The sequence below is a fragment of the Pagrus pagrus genome (genome assembly GCF_965226575.1).
Source record: "Pagrus pagrus genome assembly, chromosome: 23".
Lineage (NCBI taxonomy): Eukaryota > Metazoa > Chordata > Actinopteri > Spariformes > Sparidae > Pagrus > Pagrus pagrus.
The window spans coordinates 15,967,369-15,987,163 of record NC_140205.1 but is presented as its reverse complement, the minus strand read 5'-3'; the positions used below and the strand labels follow the sequence as shown (position 1 = coordinate 15,987,163).

The window sequence follows — 19,795 nt, the reverse complement described above, 5'->3', positions numbered from 1 at the left end:
ACTTATTGTGTAACCCTGCTGACAAACCAACCATCCAACAAAGAAACGGACACGGCTGAAAATATAACCTCCTTGGTGAAGGTAATACTTTAAGACCACTTGAGGACAGCGTGATGAGCTGTAAACACAACACTGACATGTCTCATAAAGTTGCCTTTTTGCACACCCAACAAACGCAGAACAATATTAACTTTCATTTGTTGTGTTTCTGTCCGCAGCACCGCTCTCTCCATTTAGCTCTGTTTTGGTATGGCAACTCCTCAGAGAAATATCCGGCTCTTTAGCTGCTAAATGCTCCACTATGTACACCAGCTAGTTGCTTAGCAGTGAGACTAAAACAACAATAAAGTTGCAGACATAAAACCAAAACAATGAGCTAAAACGCTATAAAGGTTTGCCCTTTGTTTTCTTTGAACATAGTTTACACATTAATATAAAAGTATTGATTTGTGCGGCTCTATCCAGAAAAAAAAATATCAATCCACACTCTCTCCACCCTCTCAACCAATGAAATCATAAATGGCTCCGAAAGATTCCTGCAAACCAAAAGCTAACATGTTTGCTCCTGCCGCCTCTCTACCTCCCCCAGCTCCCTCTCTCTCTCTCTCCCTTCCTCCCTGCTTCCATCGCTCGCCCTCTCTCCCCTCATATCTCCAGCTGTCGCCTGGTAGAATGTAAATGAGCCTCTCAGCACAGAGCCTATGATGGTGTCAGGCCTCTCCTTAGTCTCTGGTCTCATTAGAGGCCTAGTGTAGCTGACATTCACCCAGCCGCTCTGTTGACTAGCTCTTCACGCGGGCCACATGGGTCAAAACAATACACAGTGAAACTTCAACAATCTAAATCTCTTCTGAATGGAGGGTCGCCGGACCCTGTGAATTGACTGGATGTCATCTAAAACATGCTCTAAAACAAAATCCATACATATTCCTTTCTAAATGACCCGTGTGGTCTAATTTGAAGTGACGTTTGAAATTCAAAGCATTGCCATTCGTGATGTCCTTGCTGTATTGTCTGTACTATAAGCGTATGCTAGTCGTCTGTATTCGTGCACAAACGTCAGCATGATGAATTCCTGGCATCTGGACTAATTAAGATTCCGAATTAACAGCAAATGCTCCACATTATTCTTGGCAAATTCCTTTGTTTCTGCACAAATGCACGTTAGAAAGCCGAAATTATCTTCGAGGTCGTTTCGCACATGAACCCGTGTGATTTTACACATTAGTCACTCCCAGTCTGCCCATCGATTATGTCAGTACACTGCACACTATCGTCTTAAGGAGATAATTCTAATTTGCTTTGATTTCGGTGAACAACAGCCGTCTCCTGAGCCTCACAGTTAGCTGGAGGAACGGCTCTGCGAGTTTGAAATTAATAGGATGGCCACAGCTATTTCCTGACTCTTCCTCCTCCTGGGATCCTGCAGCTCTGTTTTTCTGCGGTCCTCTCATCCTGTTACTAATGCCTGACTCTGTGTAACCCTTATCTCCATGCTCGCAACATGGCCTGATAGGGCTCTGTGTGTAAGCAATTAAAGCGGCTTATTTGCCAGATAAGTGAGGGAGAGCGGTCAGATTGAAAGCCGCAGGCTGGCAGTATCGGGTCTTTAGGTTACAGCCCCCGGGTTAAATAGCCCGGGGGCGCGGAGTGAGCCAAACGAGGCGTACAGCTCAGTGTGAGTGTGTGTGGAAGGGTTGACTCTGCCAAAGGGAGACACACACAGGGCGCTCTGTATGTTCTCCATACAACCAACATACAGCATAACCATCATAAAGACGGGTGGATACATAGAAAGGATACCTTCCGGTGTTCAAAAAGCCTTTCATATGTTGGTAGATTTAAGTCGTTGTGCACAGATTTATACATATATTATATAATGTATTCATATAATACATCCATGTCTAATGAACAAAACAAATTCTCTGTGAAGTACTTCTTGTATGCACATCAAAGCCTCTGATTTCTGACAGGTGCCACATGATCACAACGCACTGTAGTCAGTACTGAGGAGAAAAACATGCTTTAAAGGTGCACTGTGTCGTTCTGGGGAAGACATTTTAATCAGAAGAGACAGATCTTCATTGACTGATTTGCGTTGATGGTGCCTAAACAAACGAAATAAACTCAAGGACAACACAATTTCATACTCATTCCTTTCTTTGTTTATATGTGGCGGACCCTGCCACCTTTCTAGCTTCAAACAGTGTTCTGGGGACCTAATTTCCCTTTGAGAACAGCTTGTTTATTCACTTATGGAAAAGATAAATACTTCTGAGTTTGTATTATTACCTCATTTATTAGCTCAGTTAGCCTTGTAGCTAGTGGTTCAGACCGGGAGCTCGGCGTGTTGGTGTTTATATAGCTAGCACAGGAGCTGGGATGGGCCAGGGCTAGCTGGTTAGCATGCTAACTTTAGTAGATAGCAAGAAAGATAATACACTGACTTCAACACGTCAACGCTGTTATTTCTCCACATACTGTTGATCGTTTTAGTTAATTTTGAATGTTTTCAACTAAAATTCTTACATATTGCACCTTTGAGCAAACCGCTTCTCAATCTCATTGTTGCGGAAGAATAATAGATTTTTTTTTGATCCACATCAAATTGTATTCACTCATAGATACCAGGCACGTTAATATGTGTGTTTTCATCAAGATCCATGCATTATTCCCTGAGAAATTTATAAAAATGTTGGAAAAAGTCAAAAAAGGGTCAAAAATCAAAAAGGGTCTATTCTGGGCCAAGAACCATCCTTCATCCAAGTTTCATGGAAATCTGTTGAGTAGTTTTTGTGTAATCCTGCTCACAAACCAACCGACCAGCGGACACGGGTAAAAACATAACGTCTTCAGCAGAGGTCCTAATCTATACGCAGAGAAGAACTTAGTGCTCTGCTTACTGTACCATATGGGAGGTCTCCAGGGTTGAATTTTATAGCTGCAAAGTTACCCTCCACCCTTTATACTGTGCACCATATTTCTGACATTCCTCATGGCAATTTACAAAAAAGACCAAATCCACAAGAGTCAATAGTTTGTGCAAGGTTGTGCAGCCATACTACCGATTACACCAGAATTGTGAAGGCCAGAGTATTTGGGATCCAAGGTTATTTTGAATGAACTGAGACCTAGTGGAAAATCAACCACCACTCTCTCAGTTAGAAACATCATGTATTGTGATCCTGCACATCCTACAACAGTTTTGCTGAAGTTACCTCAATTCAATGACTTGCTTTGCCTTCAGTGCATGTGTATGCTACACCATAATGTACGACTCACTTTAGAATAAACTTGAGTGTTCATTACGAGCAAGAATTAGGGAGTCATTTCTGACACAGCAACTGTTTTCTTGTAGATGGATCAGTCTGTTGATAATATATGTTGGAGGAATTGAACAAGGCACGTCCCATCAAATAATGTGTAACCAACAGCTAATATAGCTTGTTATTCCACTCTGAATAGGCCTCTACTGAGCTCCATTGTTGTCCATCAATCTCCTCAATGACTCACTCTGTCTCACTGGATGACATGTTCCTTCATTAAAATGAACATGGACACTGTAGTTTACCTTCTGCTGCTAAAAATGCTCACGAGAGCAACACATTTGTCATATCTGCTTCTAAAATGGTCTGCAACACATTCACTTTTCAGACCTGTGTGAGTGAGTGTGACTCACCTGTTGTTAAAACCTGCCATTGTGCACCTATTTCAGGCAGCATCCTCCCCCCTAACCCTCCCCTGCGGCTACGGGAAAAAACATCAACAAGGTCCATGCTAGCAACCTACGCGCTAAAAAAAACAGCACGGCACCCTTACATGGTCGCTAGTGGTGAAAAAGTTCAACAAGCTAGCAGTTCTTACCTTTTCTTTTGCAGAGATTTTCTTTTAATGCCGGAGCGTTGCTTTACGTATACAACAATGATAATTGGCGCACTAGCTAACGTAGGCTATTTAGTACGAGATAGCATAATTATCTTGTTGCATCAAGTAAGATGACTCTTTTCAAATGTCTAAAGCCTCTTTCACACACTGCGAATGAGCTGGCCCAAAAAGTATACAGACTTTTTAGTACAAAGTCTGTGTAATGTCCGATTGAGCCAATGTCAGGAGAGTTCACAGTGAGTGAGTGGGCATGTCGAGTATATATAGTAATTGCCTTAATATTTTATTCTTATTACATACACTTATTGTTACTTGTTGTTTATTTCAGATACCATTACACATTGTGTATGTTCTGGCGAAAGAGGAATAAAAAGTCCTGGACAGCAGTATTGAAACGCTGTGGAGTTAATTCTTCATCATATTCGGTCACCTACACCTTCTAACTGAGGAGCTGCAGCACACTAGTGTTAGTGCATGCACAGTAGGCGCAGACAGATTATCAGCCCTGGCCAAGATTCAGCATTTTTCCAAATTTTGGTATCGCAGGTTTTTCAGATAAAGATTGCAGATAAAATAAAGTAATTTAAAAATGTGCTGCTGTGAGTCTGATGCAGTATCCTCTCACACAGTGTCCCATATGGGATTGGTAACACGTCACAGTTAATAGCCTTTAAACGCTGAAAAATCTGAATCTGGAAGTGAACTCGTAACTAACTGTATCGAATAAACGTAGTAGAGTGGAAGTATAAAGTACTCAAGTAAAGTACCTGAGAATTGTACTCAAGAGCAGTACCTGAATAAACTATGGTCAAAAATCAGTTTCAGTCTCCTTGCTTTCTAATAATCAGTATCAGTATCGGCCCTGAAAAAGCCCCATCAGTCAACTCCTAATGCACAGTGTTCCTAACAGTCACAATAAGCTGAACAATACCAATGAACATAACAATAAGAGAGTACTATAAAGAGACATTCAGGGAAATGCAGGACATCACTGAGTGACGAAGAGGTTTTCGAGGCAACAGGCGTACTAAATGAAGCTCACCTGGGTCACAGCAAACTACACCCTGAAAGAAACCTTCCGCATCAGATTTTCTAATAAAGCTTCAAATCTACAAACAGTCTAAAACAGATCCTTTCGCTTTTTTTCTTGAGCTCAGTCAATTATCTAGTGGACCAGCGTAACGGCATCGGTAGCGGCTGCCGGGAGATTTGCTCACAAAGCATGACACAAAAACATGTATAGATTGGAAAAGGAGAAAAAAAAAGGCAGCAGTAACAGAGTCTGCTTTCTGAAGACGCGACGGCAGAGTAACGGAGAAGACTTCGACCTTGGCCGCGACCTGAACAAACTGTAATGAGTTCTGAACTTCTGCCTCGGCTCAGTATTGTTGTGGTTTTCAGAGTGCTGAGAGCTGGTAAACAGGATATTGAGTCCCAGATGGGTTCGGCTCACATCATGAAAGTACTGTAAGGCCCACAGCTCTGCACAAACCATCAGCCATCGAAATGAAACGGAGGGAAGGGGATGGGTGGGAGTGAGGAGAATGGAGGGGAGAGCGCAGGGAAAGAGATGTTTCTGCTGTCCAAAATGTGCGTTGGTGTGTTTTGTTTGGAGGCTGGAGTTATCCTGCGTGACGGGCACATGTTTTATAAGCCACTGGGCCACACACAGAGCAACACTAAGACGCAGCTGAAGAGATAAAACGGCCACGCGGGGGGAGAACCTGGACACAGACCAGCGGATCTCCATTTCCTTCTCACTGTCTTTTCCAGTTTCTCTGACTCGTCTTCCTTCCTCTCTCTTTTTCTCGCTCCGCATGAAACAGGATCACAGTCGGCTGGAGAAGGAACACTGGATGAGGGGGAGGATGGTGTGAAAAGGAACTACAAAGACCACGGTTGTCCCAGCAGAGGAGGATTCTGGGGCGGCAATTTATGACAAGAAATGAGAGCCAGATCATGTCCTAACACACAGTGTTTAACTCCAAGTCATTTCATTTCTTTTGTTTTTGTTTTATAGATTTTTGCAAAGGTTAACTGGGCATGTTTTGTTGCTGCTGTAAGGTTCACTGGAGCATTTAAGCGGTTAAAAGGTCATGTTTGGGTAATTGTGGTCGTCATTAATATCAGTTGCTATAACAATCGTATTAATCAACTTCATCGCTGCGATCTGGGCTAATGGGGATGTCAGTAGCCACAACTTTCAATTAGGATTCAGAGTTATGTTATGTAGATACTGGATAATTCTGCACCATACAATGTGCGTGCTATGCCAACGTTCAGCACCAATGTGGCAAGCAGTGCCGCCTCAGTAAGGGTGTGGGTGGTGGATTGGTGTGTAACTCCTGTTACAGGTTCCAATGATGTGTTTTTCTTTACATAAATGATAAAAATGTACTTTAATTATTTAATTAAATATCTGCTCACATCCACATTATAGTTTGTAATAAACTTACTAAACTGCTTATAAATCCTTAAAGGTAACATAATATGCTCATTTTCATGTTCAAACCTTTGTTTTGTATGTAAATGTGAATTTGTGTGCTCTCATTTAAAAAAACTCATTATTTTTCTCATACTGTCCATCGCTGCAGCACCTCTGTTCACCCTCTTCCTGAAAGCTCTGTTTCAGTGCCTGTCTCTTTAAGGCCCACCCTCCTGCTCTGATTGGTGAGGCCTAAGGAGGCAACGCCCACCATCTCTCTGAATCGGCTCTGCCGGTGTTTCTGCCACCATGGCTGTGCTTGGGGGCGTGGCTGAGGGTGGCGACTATGCAGTTGTGACATCACAACATTACGGTAGTCCTACGGCTTGTTTAAAGCAACAGTCTCTAAATACAGGCTGTGTGCATTTCTCTGTGGGTTAAACATTTTGATACTTTCACAGTATTCATACAGCACCTCGACCTGCTTTGTAATAAAAAGATAGGACATTTCACTTTCTACAGAATGGGGCCTTTAATGAGGGGGTGGGGGTGGGTGTCACCTTAACCACAATCTTTCCCCTGACCTTAACAATGCAGTAATTGCCATGTTCAGATATTTTTTAAAAGTGGTCCTCAGCTATCTGAAATACTCTGAACACGACCGAGTCCAAGAGAGTAGTAGCAGAGCCCGACCCAACTCGACAGGCATTCTGTTATTTTTTTCATCCGGACCTGATCTGAGCCTGATGTAGTTCATGTGAGCTGATGCACTGAGTCTATGTGACCCTGTCAGGCAACTGTTGCCATGGTTACAACCTGCCCATTAACCCTGATTACAGACATGTACAGTGTAGATGACCATGAAACACACAGAACTGTCAATGGACGTGAACCAAACCTGGCCCTGGACGTGAATATCATTTCTAAACACTTGTCAGAACCTGGTCCAGCCTGAGAGGTCCTGACGGGCTTGGGTCAGGTATCCATGCTCTAATCTGAAAGTGACAGAGAGCACAATCAAAATGTCTCTTGTGCTGTAAGTTCTCACTGCGTTATAGACGTACATGCTGTAGTACTGCATAGTAGATGCATTTTACATCTCTGTCTTTTTCATTTTAGTTGATACGACCGAACTGTGAGCATGTTTAAAGGTCTAGATGTCAACACCCAAGTGGATGAGTAAAATAAAATGACTTAAAGAGTGACCACCTTTTTTTTACACATTAAAGTGTGTTGCCAGGTCTTCTGGAGTAACGCTGCATAATGAAAAAAAGTAGTATTATGCCTTTTGTGTCTCCAGAGGATGTCTCTCAGTGGCTAAGTTGCATTGTGGGTAATGTAAACACACATTTATGTGTCCCCATTCAAGTGAGGCTGATCCTCTCTCTTCACTCCTGTCCTGTCACCTACACACAGTCTTTTACCAAAATAAAAGCACAATTTGCCTGGAAATACATAATTATAAATAAAGCTCTAAAAGAAAGAATTATGTGACATTATGTTTCCTTTACTCGCTTTGCTCACTGTCAGTCATACAGGGAATGGACATGCTTCTCATGTGTTATTTTACTATTTTTTATAATAACAGTATGAATTACTTTCCTTAATAAATTCACTGTTGTTATGTTTTCTCAATGCTGGCCACTCAGCGTGGCTCTGGATCATTATACTCTGCTAATGGGCCCATTTTCTAGTCTGTTAATTCATTCAATAGGAACATTTTTAAAATGAGTAAAGAATATTGCCACATTAGTGTCTGTACATTCAGCCAGCTTTTCTGCAACTATTGTGAAGCAACACAAATAAAAAATCATTGCACTATGATTACTTTTTTTATTACTGGAAACCTGATCTCTCGCAGCAGGTGAGGGGATTCAGAGTTTCCAGCAGTGTGGTTAGGTGGCATTAAAGAAGGAGAAAATAAAAATCAATGCTGCTGCTAACAGTCACATTTATCACACGTTTGACTCGACTCAAAGTCCACGGCGGCCGATGTGAAATATGGTGAAAGGACCGGTCAAAATGAAGGCCTGCCAATAACTGTCAGCAGTCAAAATGAAACCAGAAGACAGAGTTCAGAGGGAAACATGTAGAGGAACCTTTTGCTATTGTTTCATCATTTCTGTAGAGCTCCTGTTTATTCAGCAGCAGATGAATTTGTTTTATTGAAATGAAACAGAGCGAGAGCCGAGCGAGCCGCAGATCAAATAGAATCCGAAAGAGAGCGGAGAGGGGGGAAAAAAAGCCCTCGCTTCCCACTTACATCAAACACCTGCACGGTGGGTGCCAATCAGCCGCCGATATTTTACACAAATTTCAATGGTTTGAGGAGAGGAGAGCACAAACTCGCCTATCAAGGCGGTACAGCCGAGCACCTGACCTCTTCTCAAGTCTTTCATTTGGAGCGGCGAGGAATAAATCCCCGGGCAGTTACACTGAGGCTCGCAGGTTTCATCTCACACATTCAAAAGCTTTTCAAACACCACTGCAAAAAAATGTCCAGGCATCATCGGGACTATTTCTCTTAGAATGAAGACAAAAACCTGCCAGTGGTGATATCATAATTCCTCTGACTCCAAGACAAGTGATATCGTGCTTCCTCCACCCGTGTGAAGATAATGAGTGAGGTGGATTCAGATAGAGTGAAGCTGTCTAACCCACTGGTGTTCTTCTGTCATTTAAAGGTGCAGCATATCCAGAGTAACTGCTAACTGCTGCTAACTGTAGCCACCGTGAACAAGTTAGCTCAGTTAGCTGTGCAGCCAGCGGCCTTTGTTGTTAAATTTGCTGTTAAATTCACTGTGAGATAGCCAGAGTTAACTAGCATGCTATGTGTCCCATTAATTGTGAGCAAATTAGTGTCGCTAAACACATCAAAAACTAAACTAAAATGATCAACAAAATGTGAAGAATTAACAGTTTTGACATTAGGACGTCTATGTATTTCTAAGTTAGCATACTTTCCAGCTAACCCTGATATGTTCCAGTACAATGCTTCCATGCTAGCTCCCAGTCCTGAGCTTCCAGTCCTGCCCGCTAGCTGCACTTATATCTAAGCTGACTGGCTAACGGCAGCTACAGTTAGCAGCATTTAGCAGTTACTCCGGTGATGTCGCTCCCTATTTGTTTTGAGTATGAATTGGACAGGTGGCCAGTTGTTACGTATCGCACCTCCTAATGTAGCCAGCTAACATCCACGTTACTTTTTGTTGTAATAACTAATGTAGCTAACATTAGGTGAGAAGGGGGAAACGCTCTGGATAGGACGCTAGTCAATCACAAGGCAGGCAGAGATTCACACTCACATTCATACCTACAGGCAGTTTTAGAGCCGCCAACCAATTAAGCTAACGTCCATGTCTTTGGACCTTGGTGTGTGTAGAAACAACAATTTCAGTCAATCAAGTTAATTTTATATATATTGCCCAGACCTGGTTAAAATTAACTACGAGCAAAAACTATGTTAGCTTAGCTTAGCTTAAACACTGGGGGGAATGGGGGAAGCTAGCCTGATACCAGAATCCACCTACCGGCACCTCTAAAGCTCAATAAAAGACCTTTTTCACACAAGATATTTTGACGTGTCATGGCAGAAAAAGCACACGTTACCAAGAACATTCAGGGTCAGTCACGACAGTGTGACACTGACCCAGGACCCTGAAACTGAAGCAGCTAAATGGAATTCAGCCACAATTCACTTCATCAGTTACACCTGTGCTTGTTTTTTATAACAGGGACAAATTCAAATTCCCCTGTATCAGACTGATTGGCCTGTAGAAATGGTGATCAAGCTATCACAGGATTTTTGTGTTAATGAGAATGTGCAAAGAAAAATATTTTTCAACATGATGATTTGATAATTGCCTTTTAATGATGGCATTTCACATCTCGGTGTCCCAGCATTTGCTCTTGTTACTGTGCTTTGCAGTCGCATGTAAAACTGTCGGCCCACAATCTGCCGTGTTATGAACGATTTTTAAAAAAGAAGTTTCATTAATAAGACTGGGTCACCCACAAAGACAGACTGACTCAAAGACTCCCCACTGCTGCTGTGTTGCATGTCACAGCTGTTCAGCACTAAGTCAGCCCGGTTTGGCGGGGAGCAGCGGACCGTGAAGCCTCGGTGTCATCTCTTTGGATCAATGGCGAGGCAGCGCGAGGACGAGGTCACGTGACCCGCGGAAAAAGGTGACATTGGCTGATCCGCGGGCGCTGGCCAGACAGTCGGCACCAGGTCGCCCAGCTGGAGGGGGACCGGTGTGACCTGAGCCAGGCGGCCCCGAGCTTTGAATTAAAGCTGATCATTCATGGTGGAGGAGCTGCTGCTGACGTTTCCAGCTAATTGGGGACTGCCAGGGCTGCCAGTTCTGCTCCGAGGGAAGGAGCTATTGGCTGCTAAAAAGTTGCCAGACGACGTCATTATGTGATTTGCTGCATCCCCTCTGTTCTGTGCTGAGAGGCAGCAGTGCTGGAAGACGTATCCACATACTTTATTCAAAAAAGTAATGATTCATTCATGGAAAACTGCTCCATTAGGTACAAGTCCTGCATTTAAAATCCTACTTTAACTGGCAATAGACGACTTTTTTACTTCTACTCATCACTCGGAGTAAATACTGATTGCACAGTGTGAAGGCTGTAGAAAAATGACACCATCCGGGTAAAGATTGGTTCCCTATAAACCTCGCTATCACTGTGCTATTCGGCCTGCCCACCGCACTGGACGTGTCCCACAAAAATAAAGGTCACATTATGGCGAGTCTGCCGCTCCACAACCAAAATAGGAAGAGGCATTGATTTACCCGGTCACTATCTCCAGGTAACTGTGGAACAACTGCAAAAGCAAAAGAACCCCGCTGATGGAGGAGGCAAAGAAGCTCAAGAGGGAGATAGAAGAGTGATAGAAACTGAGGTAAAACAAGCGAACTGACAGCACTCACTTGATGGAGAGCGCCGGTGTTGTGTCAAAGTCTGTTTCCCCGCTAACTCGTGTTTCCCCTCACCAGCGGGACTGCAGACGGTTCAAAACTGACATTCTTTCTACAAGATCAGTAGGTAACAGAACCTGCCTACTTATTAAAACAACCAAGTGTTTGATTCTGCCTGGTTCACAGCACTGACATCAGGGTTTCAAGGTCAAACTGGGATTCTTACGGTTGTTTTCTTTAGACAGTAGCCAAGGTGCTAGCGATAGCCATGCTGCTAATGCTGTATTTGCGACAGCGGCACCACCACTGATACGACGGGGAAATACTCGAAGGGGGGAGAAGTTGAAAAGTTGTATATTTCCACTTTAGGTAAACATATCAGCACTCCAGGTTGCATTTATTTTGGTCACACATGCACCCAAAAATCTGTCAAATGCAACATTTTCAATGATCCCGAGATTTAGTGGTTTATTTTATACACAGTTGAAATAATCGCAGTTTCCTTTTGCATGTGATTTAAATGAAGACAAACATGTATTTCCACCTTCTCCCTGTTTACAACAATGTACATAATGTAAGACACGAGGTTCAAATGTATTATTGGGTGCACCGAAATGAAAAAAGTTAGGTGCAACCACTGTGAAAAATTTGTCTGGAGCTCCAAGTATGTAGTATTAGCTGCAAAATGTACAGAATGTAGCAAAAGTAAAACTTTGTCGTACAAAATCGCCTCTTTGGGTGATATTATAGTCACCTATATGTCGAGCTAGTTCAAACTGTTTTACAATGTGGCCCCTCTGAAGGGTCACAAGATAAATCTGAGGGGTCCTGAGATGATTAATAGGGGAACAACGACGAAAAGACAAAGACTAAAACTTTTGACTGAATCTCGCTTTTTGTGAAATGTTAGTATTTCTTTTTTTACTTACTCACTTAGTTACTTAAATTTAACCATGTGAGGAGTTTAGTGGGTAGATATCTCTTTAGTGGGACTTCCCATGTAGCACTATGTCCCTGTGTAACGTTGTAGGTATAAAGCAGCAGTACTTGAGTAAATGTACTAGATTACTTTCCACCACTGAAAGCATTTTAACTCCATTTTTGGATGATAGTGAGTCGAGACAATAACATTTTGCTGTCAGCTGTTTGTTATCACTATTCATTTATTGACTATGCGAGTTAAATAGCTTCCAGGGAGCGGAGCAGGAATAGAAGCAGCAGTTGGGGTTTTATTTTTACAAACATGTCTAAAGAAGAACTGTTTTAATTTTGTGCCTTGCAGCTATGTGGTGTTGAAGTGAAGGTCGGGTGAAGGGTGAGAAAGGATGAAGCGCATCCACACAGCTACTGAAAAATGTGTTTTCTTTCTGTTTCCACCATCACATCAGCTCCGTCTTCACCTTTGCTCCAGGCCACAGTTACTTCCATCCACCATCCACTCCTGTCCCCGGCTCCATCATCTCTCTACTGTGCACCGCTCTTGTAAACTTCCAGCATGCCCACTTCCTTGTGCTCCTGTTGTATTTTTTAGCAAATTAAAAGCATTAGCTCCGTGGCAGGCAGCAGGTGGAGGAGGGAGTGTCCGCATCAGCCCGCCCGGTACTTCCTGCCTCTGTGACACTGTATTTCATCATCAGAGGGCTCTCACGATTCGCTCCAGGTGAGCTGATATTAGTCACAGTGCAGGAGGCCAAATCGATACATCGCCATTAAAATTAGTGGACTTCCTGACAGCAGTTTGGTGCTTACACTGACAGGATGTGCACTGGATACAACACCAAACCCTGGGATGTGTTAGTACATGCAGTGTTAGATCTGAGAGTAAAAATACTTCTTTATAAGACAGCCCTGTCAACACAAGCAGGACTCCATGGGGCACTGATTGGGTGAAACAGAGTCAACTGGATATGACAGGGACTAACACCTGGAAAACATGTTTTCCATACACGTTCAGGGACTTTTTTCTTTGAGTGGCTTTTTTTTTATAGGTCACCTCTGCTGAATGTGTGCATGCTGAGTGGCAAATGAAGAGCTTGAACTCTAAGACTGCATTTACCTAAATATGTGTGTTTTTACACAGGGGTTTGGTGTGATGAGGGTCAATTTCAAATAGCCCTCGTGGGATTTTTTTTGCAATTTTACAGATACAGGAAAAAATATACAGTAAAATGAAAATGACTCCAGTTCTCTGAAAATGAGTGTGAGGCATCACCGCCTTAAAAGCATGTGCAGGAATGCAGCCAGGCAGGAACAATGCAGACTGACTGATGGATGTTCATGGAGGAAAGTGAAATTAATATGTCTGTTGCAGATAAATTTATATTTTACATTCATGCCTTCATCCAAAAGATTAAGCTGTGACTGGCAGCTAAAATAAACAGTGTTGGTCCTGACTGGACACTGGCGCGGTGCTGGTGGCTCTCTGCGCCAGCCTGTGCGCTCTCACCGGGGCCAAACTCTCAGCGGAGAGCGCAGAGAAACGAGCGGCTGAGCGGCTCTTACCTGTAATTGTCCCACTCCCTTCCCGCACCTTTAACGCCCTCTCAAACCATCGGCGGGGCTGCTGCTACAATCCAGAGGTGAGTCTGTGGTGTGGAGACATTTGAGTCCTGGGCCGGCGGAGAAGAAAAAAACCGGGAGTGGTGGCTTTTTTTTTTTTTTTTTTTTTTTTTAATAGATGAAATCAAACTGCTTGATCAGAACCAGACACGGGTTTTCTTCTTCTAACGCACCTCATCCGCCGCACAGCCGAGAGCCTCCCGCATCCGAACCTCTCCTGTCTTTTTATTCCGATAGAGTCCAGAGAAAGCAGGAGCCTGAGGACGGATAATGAGCTTTAATTGCGTCCTGCTTGTGCGCCTCACCTCCAGGATCAGACCTCACACTTGAAATTGAACAGATGAATGTCTCACTGTGGGATCGATCCTGGTCAATCACTTGAGCCTGCGGTCTTTACCCCGCCGCGTCTCTCCCCAGTCTGACAGCTCCGCTCTGCGCGCACTAACTTTTATGGAGACTCCGGAGCGCACAGCGCACCGCCGCTACCTCTGCCGGTAACGCGTTACTGTATTCCGATTACTGCGGGGCGTTTGTGTCATATTTAGATGTGACGTGTTCGTTTGAATGTCACAGTGACTGATCCGGAAGGAAGTATGTCTTTTTGTTATCACCTCCAAATGAACCTCATTGTGATAATCCATCATAATCTAATTAGAGATGACTGACGTTGTGATTTTCTCAAAGCGACTGCATCATCATCATCATTATGATACAAAGAATAATGATGCACACAAAAATAATACTGATAATGATGTTGTGGGAATATTTAGGACACAACCTGTAATGTAGGAAGTGTAACGCAAAAACATGCATCAGAGAAATGAGTGAACAGCAACAATGAACTGGTGATTAATAAGTGATCAAATGCATTCGGTTAATTGAGCTCAGCCGTGATCATTTCCCCACTGTGACATCATCACTCCCACCAAAGCCAAAACATTTACAAAACACCAAAATATGATCACGTCTTCAGTCTCTCACCAACATGATCATCAGCTGCTTCACATTCAATCTCACAACTGGTGCTTTAAATGTGAAGGAGTGTGTGAGTGTGTGTGTGATGAACTGCTGAACTGTGGACAACATCCAGCTCTGCCTGACCCGCCAAAAATGGTCCAATGCTGCCCTCATGTGGACCTTTGGTGTATTTCACCACACATCACTGACATTCTTAAAGGGTAATATACCAATTTTACACATTGACGTGTCTTTAGCAGGACTGCATAGGTGGAATAGTAGTAAAAAAAACAGTTTGTGGCTCCAGAGGAAGCTGCGTGCAATGTGATTAATTGCATTGTGGGTAATGTAGGCACCAGGTTTTGAAAAGCAGTCTACTGGTCAAGCAGAACCAGAGATAACGTTTATATCGTACGTGTTCTTCCATTTTTTAACCCCGATGCCTACATTACCCAAAATGCAACTTAGCCACTGAGTGACATCACCGGAGGCAATTTATCACATTACATGCAGCTTCCTCTGGAGCCACAACATACTTTATGCTACTTTTATCACATATGCAGCAGCACCGCCCAACACCTGTAAACACACTTTAATGTAGAAAACTGATGGAGTTGCCCTTTAATGCAAGAAACAGGAAACACTGGAGAGGAAGTTGAGCAATGTTCAAGTAGAGTCGACACTCAGAAAATACAGTTTGATCAAAAATGTTTATTCCATGGTGAAAACATTCCTGTCACACACGCACACACCCAATTTTCTTTTTACAAACAGCAAAATCCACCGTATAATGCATGTGAGGAGACAAAAAAATAAAAATCAGAAAAGTGACATAAGCACAAAGTGATTGGCTTTTGCAGTTCATTCAGAAATAAAAAGGGAACACTTAAGAGAGTCCTTTCAGCTCGGTCCGTCAGGAAAATCAAAACAGCCGACGCTGTTTTTGTCATCCTAAGGCGATCTTAAGAGAGATCAGGTGTCACGTCCGTCGGTGGAGGACTGATACGAGCCAAATGTCCATGTGCTCCAGACTCAAACGAGTGTTCAGGCTGCTTCTGAAAGGCATCAGCGGCTGTAGTAGTAGTAAGTAGTCCATGGACTCGTTTTCCCAGAGTTCCCTCAGCATTCCTCCTTGATGTAGATTTGTTCGTCTGTGTCGGACTCAATGTGCTCCAGCCGGTCCGTCTGTCCGTTCATGATCTCATCGGGAGTTTTCATGAACCTGGTCAACGGGACAAGGAAACAACAATTGTCATTTATTCAGACTTCTGTTTATAGTGTTTCTTCTATGTAACCTCTGTCACTGAGGTAATGTTAGATTAAAAAATGTAACTATATCACTATGAATTTTCAAATAGGTGTCTTTAAGTTGTTATACCTAAATAGAAGCCTTTGTCCGGGCTCTTTCCTGATAATGTTCAGTTTGTAGTAGTGTCTCAGTGCTCGCGACATCTTCTCGTACGTCATATTGGTCCTGTTCTGTAAGAGGGAGAAGAACAAAAGTGGTATCAAAAAAGGTGCAATATGTAAGAATTGTCCACCTGTCAAATTCATACTCAAAACAAACAGGGAGCTGCATAACACCAGAGTAACCGCTAACCGTTAACTGTAGTTGCCCTTTGCAAGTTAGCTCAGTTAGCTGTGCAGCTAGCGGTAGGGACTAAGAGCTCGGGGACCAGGGCAGTGTTAGTGCTTACACCGCTAGCACAGGTGCTTTAGACCTGGACGGGCCACAGCTAGCTGGCTAGCATGCTAACTTAAGTAGATATCTCTCCAACACAATACATAGACATCATAATGTCAACGTTGCTGGAACATTCAGAATCTGCTCATAATTATTTTTTTTAATGTTTTCAACTAGAATTCTTACATATAGCTCCTTTAATAATATTAATGTGACACAGGCTGCCCTGGTTAATGGTTTGGTCACGTGGGGGAAGAAGAAAATGTTGAAAACATAACATCTGACACAGAATCATTTGCCTCTTGAAACTTGTTGAGGCAAACAGCAGCCTTTTTCCTCACAGAGTGTGTGGTCCGTAAAAAACAAAACAATAACTAAAAGAGGCTGAAAACCTCTGTGGAGCTGAGGGGAAGGTGCAGACGTTGGGTGGTAATTCCAGGTGAGCTCATCACTAAGGGCAACAACTTTCATGTTTTAACCCTGATTCCAAACTTCTGTGTAGACTATGTTGATTCATGCAGCTTTAAAAGTCAAACTCATTTTCAGCTTCATACTTCTATTTTGCTAGCCGACCAGAAAATGTTTATATGCTTTACTGTTCAAAAATCACACTGTATGTCTCACTATAAGGCACAGTTTGTTAATATGAAAAGTATTTATATAGCATCTAAAACCTGCTTTATTATATATTAAAAAAAGACATTTAAATGTCACTTTCTACAATATGGGACCTTTAGAAACTTGTCTGCCAGGCTTACTTAGCACAAGCCGTGATCTGAAAGGTGGAAACATTAAACCTGCAGCAACTGATGTTTTGGCCACTTGGGGGCAGCAGATACAAGCTGCAAACAACAGTGACATACAGTATCATCACCTCATAAAGTTGATACAGCTAGACTGTTAGTAAATAGTGGCTTATTTACACCTTCAGCAGAGATGGAGGAGGCCATAAAGTGGCTATAAGGCTGTAGAGCTGAAGGTGAGCTGCTGAACTAGGTGTTATCTGTGAATTCATCACTCTGAGCAACTTATTCTATATTAACATCACCTTTGGAGTCATTGTTGATGTAAATAAGTAATGATTGGTGCAGCTATACACTGTGACAGGAATGACAGCGATGGGTGGGACGTCCCTCCTCACTGAGCCACCTGCAGCCTCATCAAAGACACTAACTGAACAGCTGGAGCCCTCTGCCAGGTGTGTGTTTACCTTGTGGTTGCCCCAGAGCCTGGCCAGGCCGTTGGGGTCCATGATGCGGAAGACTTTGCTCTCTGCATCCTCCCAGCGGATGTAGTTCTCGTACCTGCTGTCTGACAGGAGCTGGTAGACGTAGTCCCACAGCAGCCTGCAGTCTGCAGCGACACAGCAGGGAAACACAGGGAGTTTGCATGAGATTGAAGACACCACCTCATGAGGCATTAATCTTCACCCTCACGAGGGCTAAATCTTACCTGCTATCCGTCCGATGGGTATTTGTTGCTCCTCTGGAGGAGACACGGGCATGATGACGTGGTTCCTGTAGAGCGCCTCCTCCTGCTGCTGCAGTAGATGCTGCTGTTGCTGCTGCTGGGTCATTGCTATCTGATGGTGGTGGCTGTGGACTTTCCCCTCACGCCCGTTCTCCAGCGTCACTTGAGACTGGCTTCCACCGCGGCTGTGCCTGAAGTCCATTGCAGCCCCGCCGCTCCTGTTCGGGCTGAGGAGCAGGGGGTTCATGATGGCGCTGGGCATGAGCTGGATGACACGTGGAGGGCCCGCCTCCGGGCCCCCGGGGCTGCCCGGGCACGGGGCTTCTCGTGGCGTCGTGCAGCGGCCATTAGGCGCGGCCGGGGACACCGACAGAGGGTACATTTCCTCTGGCAGGTGGTGGTTGCTGTCAGGCAGCTGGGAGAAGGTCTGGAGGGGGTCCTCATTGGTTGGGCGGGGGTGGTTTGACTCCGGAGGGGATCGCCTGGTGGTTGGATGGTGGGGGGAGCGGGAGCGGTGCCGCAGCTCAATGGTTGGTGGATTCTGGGGGAGTGGCTCTGTGCCACGTGGTGCCCGCCGTACCGTTTCTGAGGTTACAAGAGACACAATGTGTGATAAATATCGACAGCTACAAGGTTTTATATCAAAACGCAGCTGAAACAATTAGTCACTTAGTTATTTTCATTATATTTCAAGCAGAAATATGAACATCTGATGTTCCAGCAGCTCAAACATGACAATTTGTTGCTTTACTTCATCCTGTGTAACATTAAACTGAATATTTTATGGGGTTTGGACTGTTCGTAAAACAAAGAAGCAACCTGAAGAAGTCATCCTGGGCTCTAGTTCTTTGTAGTAATTTATAAAATAATCGCAGCCTCTAAATTAAAAACCATGTTAAGCTTGATTATCCAGAATAGTGAACAAATCATCACCGTGTGGATTAGCGTGCTGCACAAATCCCTCATTTGCCTGAGGCTAGCTGTCCTGTGATGTTAGCAGAGCTGTTCAGAGGTGTTTACCATCATCTGTGTTTGCCATGCAGGTGTGCCACCAGTAAACAGATATTAGCTATGAAAAGCATGGTGATAAAAGAGTAACAGTACAAGACTGTGACCAAGTCTGGCCTCACATGTTACCATAGAACTCAATCAACACCTGATAGCGACAACTTACATTCAGCATTATGTATTACCAACAGGTCAGTACTGTGGTACCTGCTTGTATTTAAAGATGTCCTGATTATTTTGTCCACTCATTGTTGCTATAGCTGTAACAAGCCTGTCTCTACTTGTAACTGTCCAAAGTGGCAGAAAGGTAATAAAAATACTATTATCACTAAAAAAGTTTAAAGAACAGGGTATGAAACTAAATGAATTAAGTGGTGTATTGTAGCTTTTCATTCAGCTTTTTTCAAACTGCCTGTAATTTCCCCCCACTGGCAGTCAGGGTGCTCACTGCTATAAGAGCTTCTTGGTGGACTGACTTTACACAGAAAAGACCACTAGGCGTCACTAACGTCCTACAGTTGGGCTGGCAATGCTTATTACATTGTTCTTGTTGGGTTTTAGTAAATGTAAATTCTGAGGTTTGTGTTGTCCCCAGGGACTGGCAAAAAAAAAAAAAAAAAACGCAACAAGGAAGACAAGTTGTAATAAATACCAGCGAACCAATCAAAGCGCCTGGAGCGGATCGTGCTGTTCTGAAGCTTGTTCAAATAAAGCAGCGTTTCCTTGTGGAACAGGTTTTACTGTCAGCATGTGAAGTTATGGTGATTGTTGATGTGCCAACAGTCCCTGGTATTTTTACCGAACGTTTATCATTACTTCCTTGGTCACAACAAAAGCCGAGTTAAACGTCTGTTCTTCTGAAGAAAGAGACCTTTTGAT

General features: G+C 43.5%; 2 protein-coding genes across 4 annotated transcripts in view; both read right to left on the bottom strand.

The window, feature by feature from the left end:
- Positions 1 to 14,216, bottom strand: part of LOC311252404 (chemokine-like protein TAFA-2) — a 75,744-nt gene extending 61,528 nt beyond the window's left edge. Inside the window, exon 1 of the mRNA XM_084345552.1 lies at positions 13,741 to 14,216. The gene's annotated coding sequence lies outside the window, so the exon portion shown is untranslated. The remainder of the gene's footprint in view (positions 1 to 13,740) is intronic.
- A 1,229-nt stretch (positions 14,217 to 15,445) lies between these two features.
- etv6 (ETS variant transcription factor 6) overlaps positions 15,446 to 19,795 on the bottom strand; it is a 39,284-nt gene continuing 34,934 nt past the window's right edge. For all 3 annotated transcript variants that reach the window (XM_084345112.1, XM_084345110.1, XM_084345111.1), the window contains exons 5-8: positions 17,891 to 18,493; positions 17,649 to 17,791; positions 16,133 to 16,233; positions 15,446 to 15,976 (exon numbers count right to left, since the gene is read on the bottom strand). In XM_084345112.1, the coding sequence (XP_084201238.1) occupies positions 15,874 to 15,976; positions 16,133 to 16,233; positions 17,649 to 17,791; positions 17,891 to 18,493 (950 nt within the window). In that variant the 3' untranslated portion in view covers positions 15,446 to 15,873. The remainder of the gene's footprint in view (positions 15,977 to 16,132; positions 16,234 to 17,648; positions 17,792 to 17,890; positions 18,494 to 19,795) is intronic.